The 24,129-nt window shown below is 47.2% G+C and overlaps 1 protein-coding gene across 1 annotated transcript in view; it reads right to left on the bottom strand.

The window, feature by feature from the left end:
- Positions 1 to 24,129, bottom strand: part of LOC141060374 (pancreatic triacylglycerol lipase-like) — a 230,447-nt gene that overhangs the window by 16,522 nt on the left and 189,796 nt on the right. Inside the window, exons 12-14 of the mRNA XM_073556580.1 lie at positions 22,989 to 23,097; positions 14,408 to 14,527; positions 12,305 to 12,424 (exon numbers count right to left, since the gene is read on the bottom strand). Of these exons, the coding sequence (XP_073412681.1) occupies positions 12,305 to 12,424; positions 14,408 to 14,527; positions 22,989 to 23,097 (349 nt within the window). The remainder of the gene's footprint in view (positions 1 to 12,304; positions 12,425 to 14,407; positions 14,528 to 22,988; positions 23,098 to 24,129) is intronic.

The following is a 24,129-nucleotide window of genomic DNA, read 5'->3' on the forward strand; positions in this document are numbered from 1 at the left end:
TCGTCTTGCGGCCAGGTTAACGGACTCTACGGTGCCTGCAGTTTAGGTGACTCCTATGTGGGCTGCGGGAACTGGCACTGAAGGCTGGATCCGTAGTGTCAATGGGACATGGACCCCCTGTAGGACTGTGGGTTTCGGTAACTGCGGCCGGCTTGCGGCCTGGCTACTTTGCTTTGGATGGGTACCTTCTGCTACCCACCCGGGTTCCAGCACTGTCAGCTGGTTCTCGCCAGAGCCTTTGACCTAGGTGCCTCCATCTCGGTATCCGAAGGTCCAGCACCGTCAGCTGGTCCTTGGTAGTGCTTTCTAGCACAGGTACCTCCTGCCTAGTAACCGTGGTCCAGCAACATCAGCTGTTCCTCGGTAGTGCCATTGGCTCTTGTAGCTTTTGCTACCCATCTGGGTTCCAGCACCATCAGCTGGTTCTCGGCAGTGTCTTTGGCCTAGGTGCCTCCATCTCAGTATCCGAGGTCCAGCACCGTCAGCTGGTCCTTGGTAGTGCTTTTTAGCACAGGTACCTTCTGCTTAGTAACCGTGGTCCATCACAATCAGTTGGTCCTCGGTAGTGCCATTGGCTCTTGTTCCTTCTGCTACCCATCCGGGTTCCAGCACTGTCTGCTGGTTCTCGCCAGAGCCTTTGGCCTAGGTGCCTCCATCTCGGTATCAGAGGTCCAGCAACGTCAGCTGGTCCTTGGTAGTGGTTTCTAGCACAGGTACCTCCTGCATAGTAACCGGGGTCCAGCATCAGCTGTTCCTCAGTAGTGCCATTGGCTATTGTTCCTTCTGCTGCCACTACGGGTTCCAGTACTGTCAGCAGTTTCTCAGCCTTCTTGTACCTTCTGCTACATTTCCAAGATCAAGCTTTTTGAAATTGTCTTTGGTAATCCTTATTGATCTCCATGACGACGACCCTGATGACGACGACCCAGAAGACCACACCAAAGAAGACCAGAAATATGACCCTAAATAATAAGACCAAGAGGACAAAGAACATGAAGACAACCACCAAGATACAGAACAAAAGACAGAAGAACAAGAAGCAGAAGAAGCAAAAGCAGAAGAACAGAAAGCAGAAGAACATTAAGCATAAGACTAAAAATCAGCATAGAAGAAATCAAAATTATAAGCAGAAAAAGACTAAGCAGTAAATGGGGGTGAGTCCGTTCCTCCTCGTGGTGCCCCTGGAAAATGCCTGCTGCTGCAGGCCAAACTGAACGCGGACAAATCCTGTTGTAAATCTTTAGTGACAGGCAGAACGTAAGGTGTAATCTTATAACTTTTATAGATAAGTACTACAGGAATGCCTGTCACCATAAGAAAATGAAGACAAAGAAGAATAGGAAGAAGATGAAGAAATAGCATATGAAAATTAATAATAGCTGAATATGAAGAATGGAAAAAAAAAATTAATGGGAAGAAGATGAAGAAGAAGAAGATGAATAAGGTGAAGAAAAAGTTGATGAAAAAAATGCTACTGCTGCGGATCATGAAGGAGAAAGTGTGGGAGAAGTACAAAAGAAGGTGAAGAGCATGGAAGTTGTGAAACATACATATCTGACAAAATATAAAAAGGTTAACATAGTCAATATCTTTTTAACTCCGAACGTCTTGAAAAACAAAATTGGAATTAATGCTATGCCATGTGATTTGAATAAACCACTATGCCTTTAATGTCTCCTCCACCTCCCACAATGCTTTCTACATGATTCTTATTTGTTTTCAATTATGTATAATTAGCCAACAAGGAAATAAAGGCCTTTTTTAAATTCCGATACCGGAAGTCCCATTGACTTGAATGGGACTTCCGGTATCGGAATCGGCGATACCCGATATTTTTTTCGTATCGGGCGATACCATCCGATACGATTTTTTTGGGTATCGAACGGTATCGCTCAACACTAATCAAGAGTCAAACGGCTAGACTGGACTTTGTTTAAAAACATCTAAAAAAGCCAGCACAGTTCTGGAAGAACATTCTTTGGACAGATGAAACCAAGATCAACCTCTACCAGAATGATGGAAAGAGAAAAGTATGGCGAAGGCGTGGTACAGCTCATGATCCAAAGCATACCACATCATCTGTAAGACACGGCGGAGGCAGTGTGATGGCTTGGGCATGCATGGCTGCCAGTGGCACTGGGTCACTAGTGTTTATTGATGATGTGACACAGGACAGAAGCAGCCGAATGAATTCTGAGGTATTCAGAGCCATACTGTGTGCTCACATCCAGCCAAATGCAGCCAAACTGATTGGTCGTCGTTTCCTACTACAGATGGACAATGACCCAAAACATGAAGCCAAAGCAACCCAGGAGTTTATTAAAGCAAAGAAGTGGAATATTCTTGAATGGCCAAGTCAGTCACCTGACCTCAACCCAATGGAGCATGCATTTCACTTGTTAAAGACTAAACTTCAGACAGAAAGGCCCACAAACAAACAGCGACTGAAAACCACCGCAGTGAAGGCCTGGCAGAGCATCAAAAAGGAGGAGACACAGCGTCTGGTGATAATAATAATAAATGTTATTTCTATAGCGCCGACATATTCCGCAGCACTTTACATTTCAGAGGGGATTTGTACAGACAATAGACATTACAGCATAACAATAATCACATAGATCATAACAGATACCAAGAGGAGTGAGGGCCCTGCTTGCAAGCTTACAGTCTATGAGGAAAGAGGGAGACACGAAAGGTGGGTGGTAACAGTTGCCCTGATTGTATGGACCAGCCATAATGTTAAGTGTGTAACAGTACAGACACAGAGGGCTAATGGATGCATTAAGCATGTGGGAACATGATGCGGGGAACCTGGTTATGGTAAAACTTTTAGCTGTGCCACAGAGGGATAGATTAGGTTAATGTGTTGAGGCAATAGGCCAGTCTGAATAAATGCGTTTTCAGGGCACGCTTAAAATTGTGGGGATTGGGGACTAATCGTATTGACCTGGGAAGTGCATTCCAAAGAATTGGCGCAGCACGTGTAAAGTCTTGGAGACGGGAGTGGGAGGTTCTGATTAATGAGGATGCTAACCTCAGGTCATCAGCAGAACGGAGGGCGCGGGTAGGGTGGTATACTGAAACAAGGGAGGAGATGTAGGGTGGTGCTGAGCCATGGAGGGCTTTGTGGGTGAGGGTAATAAGTTTATACTGAATTCTGGACTGGATGGGTAGCCAGTGTAATGACTGGCACAAGGTAGAGGCATCGGTGTAACGATTGGTGAGGAATATGATCGTGGCTGTAGCATTTAAGACAGATTGGAGGGGGGAGAGTTTGGTAAGAGGGAGAGCGATTAGAAGGGAGTTACAATAGTTGAGACGAGAAACAGTAAGAGTTTTTGCAGAGTCAAAAGTAAGAAAAGGTCGAATTCTAGAAATGTTTTTGAGGTGCAGATGACAAGAGCGAGCCAGTGATCGAATGTGGGGGGCAAAGGAAAGCTCAGAGTCAAGTATGACCCCAAGACAGCTGGCATGATGCTGGGGAGTAATAGTGGAGCCACACACAGAAATGGCAATGTCGGGTATAGGTACATTAGTAGAGGGAGGAAACACCAGGAGTTCAGTCTTTGTCAGGTTCAGTTTCAGATATAGTGAGGACATGATGTTAGACACAGCGTTTAGACCAGGGGCCCCCAACCACCGGTCCACGGCCCAGCACCGGGCCGTTGCAGTGCCCTTGCCGGTCCGCAGACACAAGGGGAGCTGGCGGCGGTGCAGCAGCTGATACTCACCGGTCCCTGTCAACGGTTTCATCCAGCGCTGAGCAGTCAAGTGTACCGCTCATTTAAGGTCATCAATATGGACGCCACTCCTCTCCCATAGGTGTGCCGTCCATATTCATAGACCTTAATGAAACTACCCAAAAAGAACCAGCAGTCAAAAAATCCATAAAATTGCAATATTTATTGAATAATACTGAAAAATATGGACATACAGTGCATGGATGGGGAGGAACAGCAGATATAAAAGCACAGTGGTCATAGGGCCAGCCACACTGAAAGCACAACACCAGGAAAAAATGGTATGCAGAAAATGATTGCAAAACACTAGTAGTAAGTCAGGGACACATAAATGAATAATGTAGCAAGGAGTGTTTTAAAACATCATCATGTAGCAAGTGCTACTGCCCTTGATTAAGCTGGAAAAATACCCTGACAATTAAGGACACAAGGTCATAACTGAACTGATGCTCAAAGAGCATCGTAACTAGGATTGCTGATGGCTACAATAATGTACCTGGAAGCAGTGGAGGCAGTGAGGAAGGAGCCTCTTGGCTCCGAAACGCGTGTCAGGGACAGGACCGACCTCACTACTAGTGTTTTGCAATCATTTTCTGCATACCATTTTTTCCTGGTGTTGTGCTTTCAGTGTGGCTGGCCCTATGACCACTGTGCTTTTATATCTGCTGTTCCTCCCCATCCATGCACTGTATGTCCATATTTTTCAGTATTATTCAATAAATATTGCAATTTTATGGATTTTTTGACTGCTGGTTCTTTTTGGGTAGTTTCTAGTAAATGTGCAGTTTTCCTATATTGTCCTGTTTCAGTTATGTGGATCATGGTATACAATATATATTATTGATCATCATTTTATGGCCATTATAATCGCTGATTTTTTGGCCTCCACATATAATATGTCTATCACCTATTTATTCTATTATAGACCTTAATGAGCGGTAGCACGTGACCGCTCCGCACAGGAGCTGAAGCGCCGCGAGATGCAGGGAGGGAAGTTTAGCAACGGGAAGGAAGGTCAGCGATGTGAGGGTAAGTATGATGGGGGAGGATGGGGGAGCCGAGCGGAGCCATATATACAAGGGAGGGAGAGTGGGAGCGGAGCCATGTATACAAGGGAGGGAGAGTGGGAGCGGAGCCATATATACAAGGGAGGGAGAGTGGGAGCGGAGCCATATATACAAGGGAGGGAGAATGGGAGCGGAGCCATATATACAAGGGAGGGAGAGTGGGAGCGGAGCCATATATACAAGGGAGGGAGAGTGGGAGCGGAGCCATGTATACAAGGGAGGGAGAGTGGGAGCGGAGCCATATATACAAGGGAGGGAGAGTGGGAGCGGAGCCATATATACAAGGGAGGGAGAGTGGGAGCGGAGCCATGTATACAAGGGAGGGAGAGTGGGAGCGGAGCCATATATACAAGGGAGGGAGAGTGGGAGCAGAGCCATATATACAAGGGAGGGAGAGTGGGAGCGGAGCCATATATACAAGGGAGGGAGAGTGGGAGCGGAGCCATATATACAAGGGAGGGAGAGTGGGAGCGGAGCCATGTATACAAGGGAGGGAGAGTGGGAGCGGAGCCATATATACAAGGGAGGGAGAGTGGGAGCGGAGCCATGTATACAAGGGAGGGAGAGTGGGAGCGGAGCCATGTATACAAGGGAGGGAGAGTGGGAGCGGAGCCATATATACAAGGGAGGGAGAGTGGGAGCGGAGCCATGTATACAAGGGAGGGAGAGTGGGAGCGGAGCCATATATACAAGGGAGGGAGAGTGGGAGCAGAGCCATATATACAAGGGAGCGAGAGTGGGAGCGGAGCCATATATACAAGGGAGGGAGAGTGGGAGCGGAGCCATATATACAAGGGAGGGAGAGTGGGAGCGGAGCCATGTATACAAGGGAGGGAGAGTGGGAGCGGAGCCATGTATACAAGGGAGGGAGAGTGGGAGCGGAGCCATGTATACAAGGGAGGGAGAGTGGGAGCGGAGCCATATATACAAGGGAGGGAGAGTGGGAGCGGAGCCATGTATACAAGGGAGGGAGAGTGGGAGCGGAGCCATATATACAAGGGAGGGAGAGTGGGAGCGGAGCCATATATACAAGGGAGGGAGAATGGGAGCGGAGCCATATATACAAGGGAGGGAGAGTGGGAGCGGAGCCATATATACAAGGGAGGGAGAGTGGGAGCGGAGCCATATATACAAGGGAGGGAGAGTGGAAGCGGAGCCATGTATACAAGGGAGGGAGAGTGGGAGCGGAGCCATATATACAAGGGAGGGAGAGTGGGAGCGGAGCCATGTATACAAGGGAGGGAGAGTGTGAGCGGAGCCATATATACAGGGGAGGGATAGTGGGAGCGGAGCCATGTATACAAGGGAGGGAGAGTGGGAGCGGAGCCATATATACAAGGGAGGGAGAGTGGGAGCGGAGCCATATATACAAGGGAGGGAGAGTGGGAGCGGAGCCATATATACAAGGGAGGGAGAGTGGGAGCGGAGCCATATATACAAGGGAGGGAGAGTGGGAGCGGAGTCATGTATACAAGGGAGGGAGAATGGGAGCGGAGCCATATATACAAGGGAGGGAGAGTGGGAGCGGAGCCATATATACAAGGGAGGGAGAGTGGGAGCGGAGCCATATATACAAGGGACGGAGAGTGGGAGCGGAGCCATATATACAGGGGACGGAGAGTGGGAGCGGAGCCATATATACAAGGGAGGGAGAGTGGGAGCAGAGCCATACATACAAGGGAGGGAGAGTGGGAGCGGAGCCATGTATACAAGGGAGGGAGAGTGGGAGCGGAGCCATGTATACAAGGGAGGGAGAGTGGGAGCGGAGCCATATATACAAGGGAGGGAGAGTGGGAGCGGAGCCATATATACAAGGGAGGGAGAGTGGGAGCGGAGCCATATATACAAGGGAGGGAGAGTGGGAGCGGAGCCATATATACAAGGGAGGGAGAGTGGGAGCGGAGCCATATATACAAGGGAGGGAGAGTGGGAGCGGAGCCATATATACAAGGGAGGGAGAGTGGGAGCGGAGCCATATATACAAGGGAGGGAGAGTGGGAGCGGAGCCATGTATACAAGGGAGGGAGAGTGGGAGCGGAGCCATGTATACAAGGGAGGGAGAGTGGGAGCGGAGCCATGTATACAAGGGAGGGAGAGTGGGAGCGGAGCCATATATACAAGGGAGGGAGAGTGGGAGCGGAGCCATGTATACAAGGGAGGGAGAGTGGGAGCGGAGCCATATATACAAGGGAGGGAGAGTGGGAGCGGAGCCATGTATACAAGGGAGGGAGAGTGGGAGCGGAGCCATGTATACAAGGGAGGGAGAGTGGGAGCGGAGCCATATATACAGGAGAGGGAGAGTGGGAGCGGAGCCATATATACAGGGGAGGGAGAGTGGGAGCGGAGCCATGTATACAAGGGAGGGAGAGTGGGAGCGGAGCCATATATACAGGGGAGGGATAGTGGGAGCGGAGCCATGTATACAAGGGAGGGAGAGTGGGAGCGGAGCCATATATACAGGAGAGGGAGAGTGGGAGCGGAGCCATATATACAGGAGAGGGAGAGTGGGAGCGGAGCCATGCATACAAGGGAGGGAGAGTGGGAGCGGAGCCATGTATACAAGGGAGGGAGAGTGGGAGCGGAGCCATGTATACAAGGGAGGGAGAGTGGGAGCGGAGCCATATATACAAGGGAGGGAGAGTGGGAGCGGAGCCATATATACAAGGGAGGGAGAGTGGGAGCGGAGCCATGTATACAAGGGAGGGAGAGTGGGAGCGGAGCCATGTATACAAGGGAGGGAGAGTGGGAGCGGAGCCATACATACAAGGGAGGGAGAGTGGGAGCGGAGCCATGTATACAAGGGAGGGAGAGTGGGAGCGGAGCCATGTATACAAGGGAGGGAGAGTGGGAGCGGAGCCATATATACAAGGGAGGGAGAGTGGGAGCGGAGCCATATATACAAGGGAGGGAGAGTGGGAGCGGAGCCATATATACAAGGGAGGGAGAGTGGGAGCGGAGCCATATATACAAGGGAGGGAGAGTGGGAGCGGAGCCATATATACAAGGGAGGGAGAGTGGGAGCGGAGCCATATATACAAGGGAGGGAGAGTGGGAGCGGAGCCATATATACAAGGGAGGGAGAGTGGGAGCGGAGCCATGTATACAAGGGAGGGAGAGTGGGAGCGGAGCCATGTATACAAGGGAGGGAGAGTGGGAGCGGAGCCATGTATACAAGGGAGGGAGAGTGGGAGCGGAGCCATATATACAAGGGAGGGAGAGTGGGAGCGGAGCCATGTATACAAGGGAGGGAGAGTGGGAGCGGAGCCATATATACAAGGGAGGGAGAGTGGGAGCGGAGCCATGTATACAAGGGAGGGAGAGTGGGAGCGGAGCCATGTATACAAGGGAGGGAGAGTGGGAGCGGAGCCATATATACAGGAGAGGGAGAGTGGGAGCGGAGCCATATATACAGGGGAGGGAGAGTGGGAGCGGAGCCATGTATACAAGGGAGGGAGAGTGGGAGCGGAGCCATGTATACAGGAGAGGGAGAGTGGGAGCGGAGCCATATATACAGGGGAGGGATAGTGGGAGCGGAGCCATGTATACAAGGGAGGGAGAGTGGGAGCGGAGCCATATATACAGGAGAGGGAGAGTGGGAGCGGAGCCATATATACAGGAGAGGGAGAGTGGGAGCGGAGCCATGCATACAGGATGGGAGGATGGGACAGGGGAGCCATGCATACAACAGGGGGAGCCACACAGAGCTGGACAGGACGGGGGGAACCACACATACATTTTCTACTGATTAGAAAATAATCAGCATGTACAGTACTCCAGTACAATTGTTCTTAAGTGCTCAATGCTCCATTTCCTTGTAGGTTCCAATCATCATTAGCAGTGACGGTCATCAGTAGAAGTAGCCGGTGCTCCCACTGAAACAGAAACAAGCCAGGTGCTCCCACTCATTCAAAGCCTATGGTGAGTTGAGTCACATTATAAATGTTATAATTAAATGATAAGTATGCACTGCTAAACTACAACCCGTCCATAGCCCCACCCACTTATGACCAAAGCCCCGCCCCTCTCACACCTCCATCCCCGCCATGCCGGGCCATGGAAGAATGGTCTTGCTTGAAGCTGGTCCCTGGTGCAAAAAAGGTTGGGGACCACTGGTTTAGACAATCGCCGGTGTTTTCTAGAAAGGCTGGCGTGATATCAGGAGAAGAAGCGTATAATTGGGTGTCATCAGCATAGAGATGGTACTGGAAACCAAATCTACTGATTGCTTGACCAATAGGGGCAGTGTACAAAGAGAAGAGGTGGAGGCCTAGAACCGGTGATGTCCATGAGTTCAAGACTTCAGGCAGTCATTGCCAACAAAGGGTTTTCAACCAAGTACTAGAAATGAACATTTTATTTACAATTATTTAATCTGTCCAATTACTTTTGGTCCCTTTAAAAACAGGGTGGCACATAAGGAGCTGAAACTCCTAAACCCTTCATCCAATGTTAATGTGGATACCCTCAAATGAAAGCTGAAAGTCTGAACGTCAACTGCATCTGAATTGTTTTGTTTAAAATTCATTGTGGTAATGTCTAGAACCAAATTAGAAAAATGTTGTCTATACAACATACCGTATATACACTCACTGGCCACTTTATTAGGTACACCTGTCCAACTGTGTGTTAAGACTTAATTTCTAATCAGCCAATCACATGGCGGCAACTCAGTGCATTTAGGCATGTAGACATGGTCAAGACAATCTCCTGCAGTTCAAACCGAGCATCAGTATGGGGAAGAAAGGTGATTTGAGTGCCTTTGAACGTGGCATGATTGTTGGTGCCAGAAGGGCTGGTCTGAGAATTTCAGAAACTGCTGATCTACTGGGATTTTCACGCACAACCATCTCTAGGGTTTACAGAGAATGGTCCGAAAAAGAAAAAAAATCCAGTGAGCGGCAGTTCTGTGGCCGGAAATGCCATGTTGATGCCAGAGGTCAGAGGAGAATGGGCAGACTGGTTCGAGCTGATAGAAAGGCAACAGTGACTCAAATTGCCACCCGTTACAACCAAGGTAGGCAGAAGAGCATCTCTGAACGCACAGTGCGTCCAACTTTGAGGCAGATGGGCTACAGCAGCAGAAGACCACACTGGGTACCACTCCTCTCAGCTAAGAACAGGAAACTGAGGCTACAATTTGCACAAGCTCATCGAAATTGGACAGTAGAAGATTGGAAAAACGTTGCCTGGTCTGATGAGTCTCGATTTCTGCTGCGACATTCGGATGGTAGGGTCAGAATTTGGCGTAAACAACATGAAAGCATGGATCCATCCTGCCTTGTATCAACGGTTCAGGCTGGTGGTGGTGGTGTCATGGTGTGGGGAATTTTTTCTGGGCACTCTTTGGGCCCCTTGGTACCAATTGAGCATCGTTGCAACGCCACAGCCTACCTGAGTATTGTTGCTGACCATGTCCATCCCTTTATGACCACAATGTACCCAACATCTGATGGCTACTTTCAGCAGGATAATGCGCCATGTCATAAAGCTCGAATCATCTCAGATTGGTTTCTTGAACATGACAATGAGTTTACTGTACTCAAATGGCCTCCTCAGTCACCAGATCTCAATCCAATAGAGCATCTTTGGGATGTGGTGGAACGGGAGATTCGCATCAGGGATGTGCAGCCGACAAATCTGCGCCAACTGTGTGATGCCATCATGTCAATATGGTCCAAAATCTCTGAGGAATGCTTCCAGCACCTTGTTGAATCTCTGCCACGAAGAATTGAGGCAGTTCTGAAGGCAAAAGGGGGTCCAACCCCTTACTAGCATGGTGTACCTAATAAAGTGGCCAGTGAGTGTATATATATTAGTTGCTATATACAGGGGGCGATATATACACAGCTCTGGCAAAAATTAAGAGACCGCTGCACAATGTTCAGTTTGTCGGATTTTCCTCTGTATATTTTTGAGTAAAATGTAAATTGCTCTTTTATTCTATAAACTTCTGACCACATGTCTCCGAATTTCCAAGCAATAAATTTTGGATTTATTTTCAGACAATGAGAAATGGTCAAAAGAACAAAAAAATGCCGACCTCAAATAATGCAAAGAAAACAAGTTCAGAATCAGTTAGACACAACAATACTAATGCTTTACCTCAGGAAGAGTTCAGAGATCAATATTCTGTGGAATCCCCATGATTGTTGATCCCGGCTTTCCTGCGTCTTGGCTGCTTTCCTCCAGTCTCTCACACGGCTTCTGGGTGACCTTATGCCGCTCCTGGTACACACAAGTCAGCAGTTCTTCTTTGTCTGATGACTTGTGACTCTCCATCTTCCTCCTGATTACATTCCAGAGGTTTTCAGTGGGGTTCAGGTCTGGAGATTGGGCGGCCATGACAGGGATTGGATGTGGTGCTCCTTCATCCACACATTGATGACCTAGCTGTGTGGCATGGCGCATTTTCCTCAGAGTTGGGGAACATTGCCTGAGCAGAAGGAATCAGCTGTTTTTCCAGGATAACCTTGTCTGCGGCTCGATTCATACGTCCTTCACAAAGATTAAACTGCCCAATTCCAGCCTTGCTGAAGCATCCCCAGATCATCACCGATCCTCCACCAAATTTCACAGTGGGTGCAAGACACTGTGGCTTGTACGCCTCTCCTGGTCTCCGTCTAACCATTAGACGACCAGGTGTTGGGCAAAGCTGAAAATTAGACTCCTCAGAGAAGATTACCTTACTCCAGTCATCTATGGTCCAATCCTTATGGTCTTTGGCAAACTTCAGCCTGGCTCTCCTTTGCTTCTCATTGATGAAAGGCTTTTTTCTAGCTTTACATAATTTGAGCCCTGCCTCTAGGAGGCTATTACGAACTGTTCTTGCCGGGCACTTCACCCCAGCTGCCATTTGCCATTGCTTTTGTAGGTCACTTGATGTCATCCTGCGGTTGCTGAGTGACATTCGAATAAGATGACTGTCATCCCGGTCAGTGGAGAGTCGTTTTTGCCCCCTGTCGGTCTGTAGCCTTGTTGTCCCCAATCTCTGCTGCTTGACCTTGTTGTAATGGACTGCCGTCTTAGAAATTTTAAGGATGAAGGCAACATGACGCTCACTGTATCCCTCTGCTAGTAAAGCCAGAATTGAGCCCTTCTTTTCCTCACTCAAGACTTTTCTTTTCATCTCCTTTGCCATGGCTGAAAGTTATTTTTTCATTCCTATTACTTTTGGGATATTACTAGCACTTGTTTTGCCGTCCAGCTTGTCCTATTGCAGGAGGACTGTGAACTCCACAGCAGGGTTTTCATACTTTCCTTCATTAAATAAGATTTTCTTCAGGTGATCATCTAATCAGAAGCACATGAAGTAGAATGAAGTGGACTCTGGCTGGAATTCAGCTGACACTGGAATGGAATGGCTGCCAGACATGGAGAGAAGCGGATTTTCATAAAACTGTGCAGTGGGCTCTTAATTTTTGCCAGAGCATTATATATAGGGGGAGATATATATATACATTATATATGCACAGGCATCTACGGCTGGGTAGTATTTACCATTCCAGATATCCTCGACGCTGACATTGGGAATTTCTATGTTCTGAGGACACCCCGGCATGTGGATACCTCCATTAGGGAAGAAGTCCAGATGACCAACAACCTGACTCATTCCAAACCCTGAAAGACACAGGAACGAGGCTTAGATACAATATGAGGCTCAGATACAATATGAAGCTTAGATATGGGTCGCCCCTCACACCCAGGGCTGTGGGGTACTCGGTACCGGGCCGGTGTCGGGGGGAATGTGTCACAGCAGCGGTGACCCGGTCCGTGGCCCTGGGCGCCCAATATCAATGGCGGTGATGTTAATGGTGTTAAAGTTTATTGGAATAGTTCGTGACGCCACCTGTGGTGCTCGGCAAGTGTGATGTCAGGCCGACGCTGCGGGCAGATCCTCTGGGACTGGTGGTGTGGTGCATCAAAGATGGTGTAGCTCCCAACAGGCGGAGCTGTAGTCCCAGGGCAGTGTAGGTGCAATGGATGAGGAGAGGCGCAGAATGGTATGGAGGCTGGTACCCCAGGTGTAGCGGTGCTGGAATAACTGGAGGACACCAGAGTATGCGGTTCCAAAGCTTTACTCACTGTTTGCAGTTCACACTACTGCCTGCCTCCGTACCGTGTTCTCCAGGTCAGGGCTCCAGCCAACCTCCAGGCAGGATAGGATTCTCCCTTCCACACTCCGCCAACATGTACCTTACTGAACGACTCCTCCAAAACGCCTTTAGGTGTGAAGCACTCCAGTACTTAGTTACCCTGGAATGCCTCTCTCTAGGTGTTCCTAGTCTCTACTTGTATGACAGACAGCTGTAGCCTGCTTTGGGGACTCCTCACTGTGTCCCGGCTCTCTATCCAGTTGTTGTTGTGTCCCAAGTCTATGATGGGAGCAAGGCGTTAGCGGCTCATTACTCCTCCGGTGTCTGTTGCCGGACATAAAGATCCAATCAACCTCGGGGACCGGGCCCCGGCCTTTGCGCTCTCTGGACTGGAAGGGTTCTCTCTCTTTCTCAACCTGCTTCCCATCGTCCTTCTCTTCTCCTTCTTTCCGATCTGTTCTATCTCTCTTATGGAATGTGTAGTCTCCAGTCTATGTCTCCTTCCTTCTGTTCCTTTCCCGTGCCAGCTGGCTCAGGTCACTGAGGCAGCTGCAGAACTCCTTCCTCCATCCCTCTTCCAGGGATCCTCACTCCTGTCTGAGTGACTTCCTTTCTCTCTCACCTTCTGTCAGACTGACCTGAAATCCTACACCTTCCCTCTCTTTTATAGCTAACTCCACCCGCGTCCCCAGCACCTCTCGTGTTACGAAGCCAGGGACCACAAAAGGCACCCTATGGCCTTTCCAGCATAAAGCATGGATGGGTCCCTGCCGAACTATCCTGTGTGTGGGTGCAGGTGTTGGAATGTGGAAGGGAGTTCCCACCTTACCTGGATGGTGGGGCACTACACCTTAGGAGAAGGTGCAGTACCTCTGTGGCGACTGAAGCCTCAGGGGCGCCACAGATACAATTATTCACTTAAAGAGAACCGTCATCAGGATATTATACCCAAACTGATGACAAGTATGAGAAGGCAATTAATGGTGAGTAAATCCCCACCTTCCTTGTAGAAATCCGCTTTACTGATGTAGAGAAACCCATTGCTGCGGGTGTATGTTAATTATATGTTAATAAGTTGTGTGTAATGGGCAGGGCCTGCATTACAGCACCCGCCTCTTCCCCTATTCCCCTCCCTCCGCTGCCTCCTGTCTCTAGGTCACTCCTGTTTTAGGGGCATGTCAGTCAGAGACAGGAGGCGCATACTACCTGGTGAATAACTACATAAATTTAAAGAAAAGCACAGCTGCATTTAGATACTTTGATACACCTGGATGCCTTTTATTCAGAAGCCGAGGTGGCAGAACGAATCAATAAATCTGACGCAAAGATACATTTACACTCTTAGCTACAATCAGAGGCTTGGAGACGGCGCAGGGACACATTAATGAGATTGGATACATTTTCATGTTTAGCTACAGTGACAGTGCTAGATACATTTAGATGGTTTGTTATTAGCAGAGATACATATACAATCGGAGGATTAGATACTTGCAGCTGAGATACTGACCAAGACTGGGAACCAGCGGGCCGGCATCTGTGTGAATGACATCGACGAGAGCGGCATCGGACGGATCCAGCCGGACCTCTGTGGGGGTGTTCTGAAAGTAGGGCTCAGCGGGGTCCAGACCTGCAGGAGGACGGATACAGTGATTACTGGACCAGAACCACTGCGCTTAAAGGGAAAGCGCCTACAAAGCATAACGCCATGGCAACAGGTGAAAGAAAAATGTGACTGAAGGATAAGAAACAATGTCATGGCAGAATTATGTCTACACACTGACAAAGCCACTGGCAAAGTGCTGGAGGGGAGGTACGTTTCACTGAGGGTATTTCCTCCAGAAGTTTCCTCCAGCACACTATGTGTTGAGAGGGGTTAATTGGCCATTTTAAAGGCTGGGTTTTTGTGGACAACCATAGAGCGGGTGGGAGGTTGTTCACCCTATCTCCACCCCAGGGTGTAGTCTGAGGCGTAAATAGTCAGCCCCCAGAGGTGTTCAGTGGTCAGTAGGACTGGAGAGAGGAACTCCAGTACTTTGTGTCCTGACAAGGAAAAACTGAACCCGTGAGTGGTTGTTATCCTGAGTGGGTGTATCCTCGCAGATGCACAGGCTGTATACCATTTTGCTTTGTGCTTCTTGTTTTGCCCTAAGGGCTGTGTTTATTTTTCACTCCGGGATAGTTTATGCAATATGCATAATAAACCAACAGAAGATATAAAGTGACAGCGTAACTGTGTCTACCTCTGTGTGCAGCCGAGTGAGCTGATCTACTACAGGTGGTGCCAGGAGTGAGGGCAATTTCCCCAGGAAGCGACGTCAGACAGCACGGAGGTCCTGATTAAGCACCTTGTGAAAGCCCAGCAGGAGACAAATCACCGTCTTATGCAACAGATTCAGCAGCACCAGCTCCAACAACAGCAGCAGCAACAGCAGCACTAGGGGGAGTCAGAGGCCCCAAGGGGTCGCTGAGGGGTTGCCAAAGGCTGTGGGTAAAGGCTTGCTTTGCTGGAGATGTTATGGTCCTGGTCATATAGCCAGCCGTTGTGTCCTATGTCCTATGAAAAGATGGACTGTAGCTTAGGGAGGCGCTGCTCATACTATGCCTATCCCTCCTGCATTGTGGACTATCAGCCAGGTGAGGGTCTGCAGACATGTCCCGTAACAATAAATGGGGTACTGTTGTCAGGACTCTTGGACTCAGGTTAGTTTAGTGACCCTGATAAGGGCCACACTCTCCCACCAGTTGATCCCCAGAAAACACGTGGTCGTCCACTGTATTCATGGGGATGCTAAGGACTACCCCATTGCCAGAGTGTCTATATAAACTAATTGTGGGGTTGAGTTGCAAGAGGTTGGGGTGGTTAAGGACCTGCTACACCCGGTGATAATAGGGTGGGACTTTAGGCTGTTCTGGGACTTATGGCAGAAGGTAGGTGGGTATACCAAGGGACTTTAACAGGAGCTAGTTCATCCATGATGTAACCCCATCGCAGTAGGAGGTGGATGAGTTCCCCTTGTGTGTCCTGGCTGGTGACGAGGATAAGACGGTGACCAGTGAGGCCCCCTTGAACTGGGAGTCTCTGAAAGATATTTTGAACTACTTAAATGTGGGATCTTACTATAAAAGGGGCATTTGACAATGTGACTGTAATAAATGTGATTGTCCAAGAGCCGGGGGGCTGACACTAGGTTCCCACATTTTGCTTTAACCCTCCGTCAGGCGCAATAGATCTGACAGGCACACAGTAATTAGTTTCACTTCTATCTCCTTGCCCACTTATCAGAAAACCCCACCCCTCCTAGTTATCTCCTGACTCTACAGGCTCTGTGAAACCTGATATCACAGTGACTCAGCAGACCTTCTAGTGAGCAGATATCAACACTTTGGCTTCTCAGGCACATTGCGCCTGATTTCAACACAAATTGAAAGGTTAGTATTTTCTTTTTTTATTCATCACGATTGTGTATTTAGCTTGTTTTATGAAGGATTAATGCTAAGTTAGTGTACATAAGTACTGTTTTCTTAGACAAAAGGAGGGTGGCTTCTAAGACACATTGCGCCCTAACACATACTCTTTCTCTCTTGCTTCAGATTTTCTGCTGCAATGGCCAGAAAACAGTATGATTCATCTAAACCCCTTCATTTAGAAGAAATGAAGATTTTTTTGTTAGAAGATGATGAGGAAGAACCAGCAGTAACTGAGGATTTAGAGGAATCTAGTGACATTTCATCTGAAGATGAGGTAGCAGAATGTAACACTGATTCTGGAACAGAGCAGGATGGTGATGACACTGATACAGAGGAAACAGACACAGATCTAGCTTATTATTTGGGCAAAGATAAAAATACAAAGTGGAACAAAAAGGCACCCAAGAACAAACAGCGCAGAGAATCCCACAATATTATTACACACCTTCCTGGAGTTATTGGAAGTGCTAGAAAAGCTAAAACTGCAGTGGAATGTTGGAGTAATCTAATTACAGATAGCATGTTGGAAACTATTGTTCGGTTCACTAACCAGTATATTGACACAATCAAAGAGCAATTCTCCAGAGAGAGGGACATCAAAAACACTGATGTGATTGAACTCAAGGCATTTATTGGCTTGTTATACCTAGCTGGTGCTTTCAGAGCAAATAGGCAAAGTTTGGAGGAGCTGTGGGGGACAGACGGTGATGGCATCGAAAAATTCAGCCTTGTGATGAATCTGAAACGATTCAAAGTCCTGATCCGTTGCCTCCGTTTCGATGATCGAAGTACCCGGACAGAACGAAAAGGTTATGACCGGCTTGCACCAATTCAGGACATATTTCAACAATTTATTATGAATTGTCAAAAAAGCTATTGCCCGGGGCAAAACCTCACTATTGATGAGATGCTTCCAGGTTTCCGTGGAAGATGTGGTTTTCGGCAATATATACCATCAAAGCCAAACAAATATGGTATTAAAATTTTTGCCATGGTTGATGCAAGGATGATGTACACTATGAACATGGAAGTTTATTGTGGAAGACAGCCACCAGGTCCTTTCAATGTGAGCAACAAGCCTAGTGATGTGGTAAAGAGAATTGCTGAGCCAATGTTTGGATCTGGTCGAAATATCACTGCTGACAACTGGTTTACTGACTTTGATCTGATTGATTTTTTAAAAACGAAAAAGCTGTCATATGTGGGAACTGTTAGAAAAAACAAAAGGCAGTTGCCGCCAGATTTTCTATATACAAAAGGCAAACAACAGTATAGCACTATGTTTGGGTTCAGTAATGGAAAGATTTTAGTTTCTTACATCCCACGCGAGAGGAAAAATGTGATTTTTGGTCTCTTCATTACATAATGATTACACCATTGATCCAGAGTCTGGGGAGCTAAGGAAACCAGAAATCATAACTTTTTATAATTTGACCAAAAGCGGCGTTGACACTGCTGACCAAATGTGTGGCAATTTCAATGTAAGTCGAAATACCAAACGCTGGCCGATGGTAATCTTCTTTACAACGCTGAGTGTGGGTGGCATCAACTCACAAGTAATTTACCTCGGTAATGAACTTAAACAAATGCGCAGAAGAATGTACCTAAAACAATTGGCTAATGAACTGGTGAGTGGAGAGCTAAGCCTAAGAAGTACAAAGACGGTTGGAATGCCCCTTGCCCTGCAACACCGGTTGAAGAGATATCGTCCCAAGGACGTTCCAGAACAAACACCGACTCTACCACCTTCTAAAAGACGCAGTTGTACTACCTGCTCATTTGTATCTGGTTTCAGAAGGCTTTCTAAATATGACTGCAAAATAATGTAAAGAATCAATCTGCCTTTCCCATGCAACTTTCGTCTGCCAGCCTTGCTTTTCTAAGTGTACCTGTGCTGCTTCTGCTGCAATTGAAACCACTGAAGATGAGTAGAAAATAATTAAGTAACATCTAAGTGCAATATCCTTTAAGTTTTTTTCCATAATTTTATATTTAAGCAATAGTTAAGTAAAGATAACTGGAGCCTATTTGGCGGTACTACCGAAAAGTGGTACTTTTAGTTTTAATAAGTTTATGGTTAATAAATGTTTTTTTTTGCATCTGATTTGGTGTAATCTCTTTTAATACATTCCTATGAAGGTCACTGACTACTTCTATAGTCCTGAAATTGAAATATGTAGCTACTATAGGTGGTTTTCTGACCTGTGCTTGTCAGGCACATTGCGCATGAACTGAGGAGAATCTATATTGCGCCTGACGGAGGGTTAAATGAGGAGCTGCTATATCGGGTCACTAAACTGAAAGTGAAAGTGGTAGAGCAGTTGTTAGTACCGGGTCCCTATAGGCGTAAGGTACTAGACCTGGTGCAGTCTCGTGTCTTGGGTGGGCATCTGGGAGTGCTCAACTTAAGATCAGGTCCTTCAGAGGTTCTACTGGCCTGGTTGTCAGAAAGATTGTTAACTACTGCCGGTCCTGTCCTATTTGTCAGCCAACTGCTCCCGTATCTCACTTCCGAAGTCCCCTAATGATGTTTCCCATTATAGAGGTCCCATTGTCATGGACCATGTAGGGCCCCTAGTTAAGTCTGCAAGTGGGCACCAATGCATCCTAGTAGTGATGGACTATGCAACATGGTACCCCGAGGTGGTTCCCCTAAGAAACTCCTCTGTCAGGAGCATAGCCTGAGAGTTAGTCCATATTTTCTCCCAGACAGGCCTGCTGAAAGAGATCATGATGGACCAAGGAACTCCGTTTATGTAAAAAATGATAAGAGAATTGTGTAATGCTCTCCAGATTACACAACTCCGGACGTCGGTGTACCATCCGCAGGCAGATGACCTGGTGGAGAGGTTCCACAAGACCTTGAAGCCCATGCTTAAGAAGGTCATGGAGAAGGATGGCAGAGACTCGGATTTCCTACTGCCGTACCTGTTGTTCTCCATCAGGGAAGTCCCACAGGTTTCAATATTCACAGTGGAATTTAAGTTCCTGGCCAAGTGGCAAAGGACATACGAGGTGGTCAAAAAGTTGAGTGAAGTCAACTACAAGGTCCACCAATCAGGGAGAAGAAAAGCATACCAGGTGTACCCCATTAACCTGCTCAAACCATGGCGAGACAGGGAACCGGTGGAAGCTGCGCGCCTGGGAGCTAATCGTGAAGCCAGGGTCGAGGATGTCATGGTGGAAGAAGAACTGTCACCGTCCCAGAAGCAACAGTGCCGAGAGCTGCTGCAGAGGAACAGGGACCTGTTTTCAGAATTGCCAGGTTGTATGCAGGTCCTGGAGCATGAAATCCAGACGGAAGCGCATGTGAGGGTGAACCAAAAGCCCTATCGAATTCCTGAAGACCACCTTGAGATGATTTCCAAGGAGGTAAGGTGAATGTTGAGCTTGGGCATCATCTAGGAGTCAGAGAACGGCTGGTCCAGCCCCATTGTACTTATGCCAATGCCAGCTGAATGAGGTGTCCAAGTTCGACTCCTATCCAATGTCCCTCATAGATGAGCTTATTCAGGCGTTAGGGTTAGCCAGATACAGTGGGGCAAAAAAGTATTTAGTCAGTCAGCAATAGTGCAAGTTCCACCACTTAAAAAGATGAGAGGCGTCTGTAATTTACATCATAGGTAGACCTCAACTATGGGAGACAAACTGAGAAAAAAAAATCCAGAAAATCACATTGTCTGTTTTTTTTTCATTTTATTTGCATATTATGGTGGAAAATAAGTATTTGGTCAGAAACAAGCAATCAAGATTTCTGGCTCTCACAGACCTGTAACTTCTTCTTTAAGAGTCTCCTCTTTCCTCCACTCATTACCTGTAGTAATGGCACCTGTTTAAACTTGTTATCAGTATAAAAAGACACCTGTGCACACCCTCAAACAGTCTGACTCCAAACTCCACTATGGTGAAGACCAAAGAGCTGTCAAAGGACACCAGAAACAAAGTTGTAGCCCTGCACCAGGCTGGGAAGACTGAATCTGCAATAGCCAACCAGCTTGGAGTGAAGAAATCAACTGTGGGAGCAATAATTAGAAAATGGAAGACATACAAGACCACTGATAATCTCCCTCGATCTGGTGCTCCACGCAAAATCCCACCCCTTGGGGTCAGAATGATCACAAGAACGGTGAGCAAAAATCCCAGAACCACGCGGGGGGACCTAGTGAATGAACTGCAGAGAGCTGGGACCAATGTAACAAGGCCTACCATAAGTAACACACTACGCCACCATGGACTCAGATCCTGCAGTGCCAGACGTGTCCCACTGCTTAAGCCTGTACATGTCCGGGCCCGTCTGAAGTTTGCTAGAGAGCATTTGGATGATCCAGAGGCGTTTTGGGAGAATGTCCTATGGTCTGATGAAACCAAACTGGAACTGTTTGGTAGAAACACAACTTGTCGTGTTTGGAGGAAAAAGAATACTGAGTTGCATCCATCAAACACCATACCTACTGTAAAGCATGGTGGTGGAAACATCATGCTTTGGGGCTGTTTCTCTGCAAAGGGGCCAGGACGACTGATCCGGGTACATGAAAGAATAAATGGGGCCATGTATCGTGAGATTTTGAGTGCAAACCTCCTTCCATCAGCAAGGGCATTGAAGATGAAACGTGGCTGGGTCTTTCAACATGACAATGATCCAAAGCACACCGCCAGGGCAACGAAGGAATGGCTTCGTAAGAAGCATTTCAAGGTCCTGGAGTGGCCTAGCCATTCTCCAGATCTCAACCCTATAGAAAACCTTTGGAGGGAGTTGAAAGTCTGTGTTGCCAAGCGAAAAGCCAAAAACATCACTGCTCTAGAGGAGATCTGCATGCAGGAATGGGCCAACATACCAACAACAGTGTGTGGCAACCGTGTGAAGACTTACAGAAAACGTTTGACCTCTGTCATTGCCAACAAAGGATATATCACAAAGTATTGAGATGAAATTTTTGTTTCTGACCAAATACTTATTTTCCACCATAATATGCAAATAAAATGAAAAAAAAACAGACAATGTGATTTTCTGGATTTTTTTTTCTCAGTTTGTCTCCCATAGTTGAGGTCTACCTATGATGTAAATTACAGACGCCTCTCATCTTTTTAAGTGGTGGAACTTGCACTATTGCTGACTGACTAAATACTTTTTTGCCCCACTGTATATCACCACGCTGGACCTAACAATACGGTACTGGCAAATTCTCCTGTCCCCAAGTGCCAAGGAAAAGACAGCCTTCTCTACACTTGATGGGTGATTTCAATACTCCAGGATGCCATTCGAGCCCCAGCTAAATTCCAGAAAGCCATGGACCGGATCCTAGCCTCTCAAAACAAGCACGCTGCAGCTTATCTTGAAGACATCGTGATCTTCAGCCTGAATTAGGGAATTTACCTGCAGAAGGTCCAGGTGGTATTGGATGCACTGAGGAAGGCAGGGTTTACCGTAAACCTAAAGAAGTGTGTCATGGGTAAGGAAGAGGCAAAATACTTGGGCTACGTCATTGAAAGGGGCAAAATAAAGCCGCAAGTAAATAGGGTGAAGGCAATCCAAAATTGGCCGTAAACAGTCTCCAAGGATCAAGTTTGAGCCTTTCTGGGAATTGTAGGATACTATCAGCGATTTTCCCCAAATTTCACCATGATAGCCACCCCTCTGACTGATCTTCTTAAGGGCACAAAGATGTCGATGGCCATGTGGTCCTCAGAAGCAGAGATGGTGTTCCAGGAGATGAAGCTTGTCCTTTGCAAACAGCCAGTCTTGGTCACCTCCGAAGTTGGGGTTGTGCTGTCCAACGTGGTTGATGGGGACTAACATCCAGTCCTATGCCTGAGTAGGAAACTCTCATCCTGTGGATAGAACTATGCCATCGTGGAGAAAGAGTGCTTGGCCATCAAATGGGCTGTTGACGTGCTGAGGCACCACCTTTTGGGCCGGAAGTTCAGGATAGCGTCAGATCATTCTCCCCTGAGATGGATGAGTAAAGAAATGGGAAGAATATCTGGGTGACTAGGAGGTTTCCAGCACTCCAGGACTTCCAGATAACGCAAATACCCTATCCTGACTTCCCTTCTTATTGAGTGAAGGTTCCAAAACCCCCAACTTTGGGCAGGGAGGGGATATGTGACAAAGTCACTGGCAAAGTGCTGGAGGGGAGATATATTTTACTGAGGGTATTAGCTTCAGTGATTAGAAACCCAGTAGTTTCCTCCAGCACACTATGTGTTGAGAGGGGTTAATCGGCCATTTTAAGGGCTCGGTTTGTGGACAACTATAGAGTAGGTGGGAGGTTGTCCACTTTATCTCCACCTCAGAGTGTGGTCTGGGGCTTAAATATTCAGCCCCCAGAGGCATTCAGTTTTCAGTAGGACTGGAGAGAGGAACTCCTGCGCTTTGTGTCCTGAGAAGGAAAATCTGAACCAGTGAGTGGTTATTATCCTGAGTGGGTGGATCCCCGCAGATGCAGAGACTGTATACCATTTTGGTTTGTTCTCTTAGGGCTGTGTTTATTTTTCACTTCGGGTTGGTTTATGCCACGTCTAATAAACCAACGGAAGATTTAAAGAGAAAGTGTACCTGTATCTTCCTCCGTGTGCAGCCGAGTGAGAGGATTTACCACAACACATATCTCCTCACTGACCTGAAATTCTGCTGATGCCCCTCTTCCTCTTTCCTGCCTCTCCGGCAGTGTGTGCGCCCAGGCTGTGCCCGATCAGGTGGACATTGGCAGGAGAATAGCCAAAGTTACTCTACAAAATGAGAGAAATGGAGAAACCTTCTGTAAGTGAACAGTGGAGGAAGAAAATGTTCAGCCTGCGGCTGGGGCGATGGGCATGGTATATGGCATCATTATAGAAGCACCATAGATGGCACTGCTGTATATATATATGACATGGACGAGCACTGCTGTAGATGTGACATGGACGGACACTGCTGTATATATATATGACATGGACGGACACTGCTGTATATATATGACATGGACGGGGACTGCTGTATATATATATGACATGGATGGGCACTGCTGTATATATATATGACATGGACGGGCACTGCTGTATATATATATATGACATGGACGGACACTGCTGTATATATATATGACATGGACGGACACTGCTGTATATATATATGACATGGACGGGCACTGCTGTATATATATATGACATGGACGGACACTGCTGTAGATGTGACATGGACGGGCACTGCTGTATATATATATATGACATGGACGGACACTGCTGTATATATATATGACATGGACGGGCACTGCTGTATATATATATATGACATGGACGGACACTGCTGTATATATATATGACATGGACGGGGACTGCTGTATATATATATGACATGGACGGGGACTGCTGTAGATGTGACATGGATGGGCACTGCTGTATATATATGACATGGATGGGCACTGCTGTATATATATATGACATGGACGGACACTGCTGTAGATGTGACATGGACGGGCACTGCTATATATATATATATATATATATATATATATATATATATATATATATATATATATATATATAACATGGACGGGCACTGCTGTATATATATATATATATATATATATATATATGACATGGACGGGCACTGCTGTATATATATATATATATATATATATATATATATATATGACATGGACGGGCACTGCTGTATATATATATATATATATATATATATATATATGACATGGACGGGCACTGCTGTATATATATGACATGGACGGGCACTGCTGTATATATATATATGACATGGATGGGCAC

This window comes from Dendrobates tinctorius, unplaced genomic scaffold (assembly GCF_039654945.1).
Source record: "Dendrobates tinctorius isolate UK_male_01 unplaced genomic scaffold, ASM3965494v1 ptg000236l, whole genome shotgun sequence".
NCBI classification, from domain to species: domain Eukaryota; kingdom Metazoa; phylum Chordata; class Amphibia; order Anura; family Dendrobatidae; genus Dendrobates; species Dendrobates tinctorius.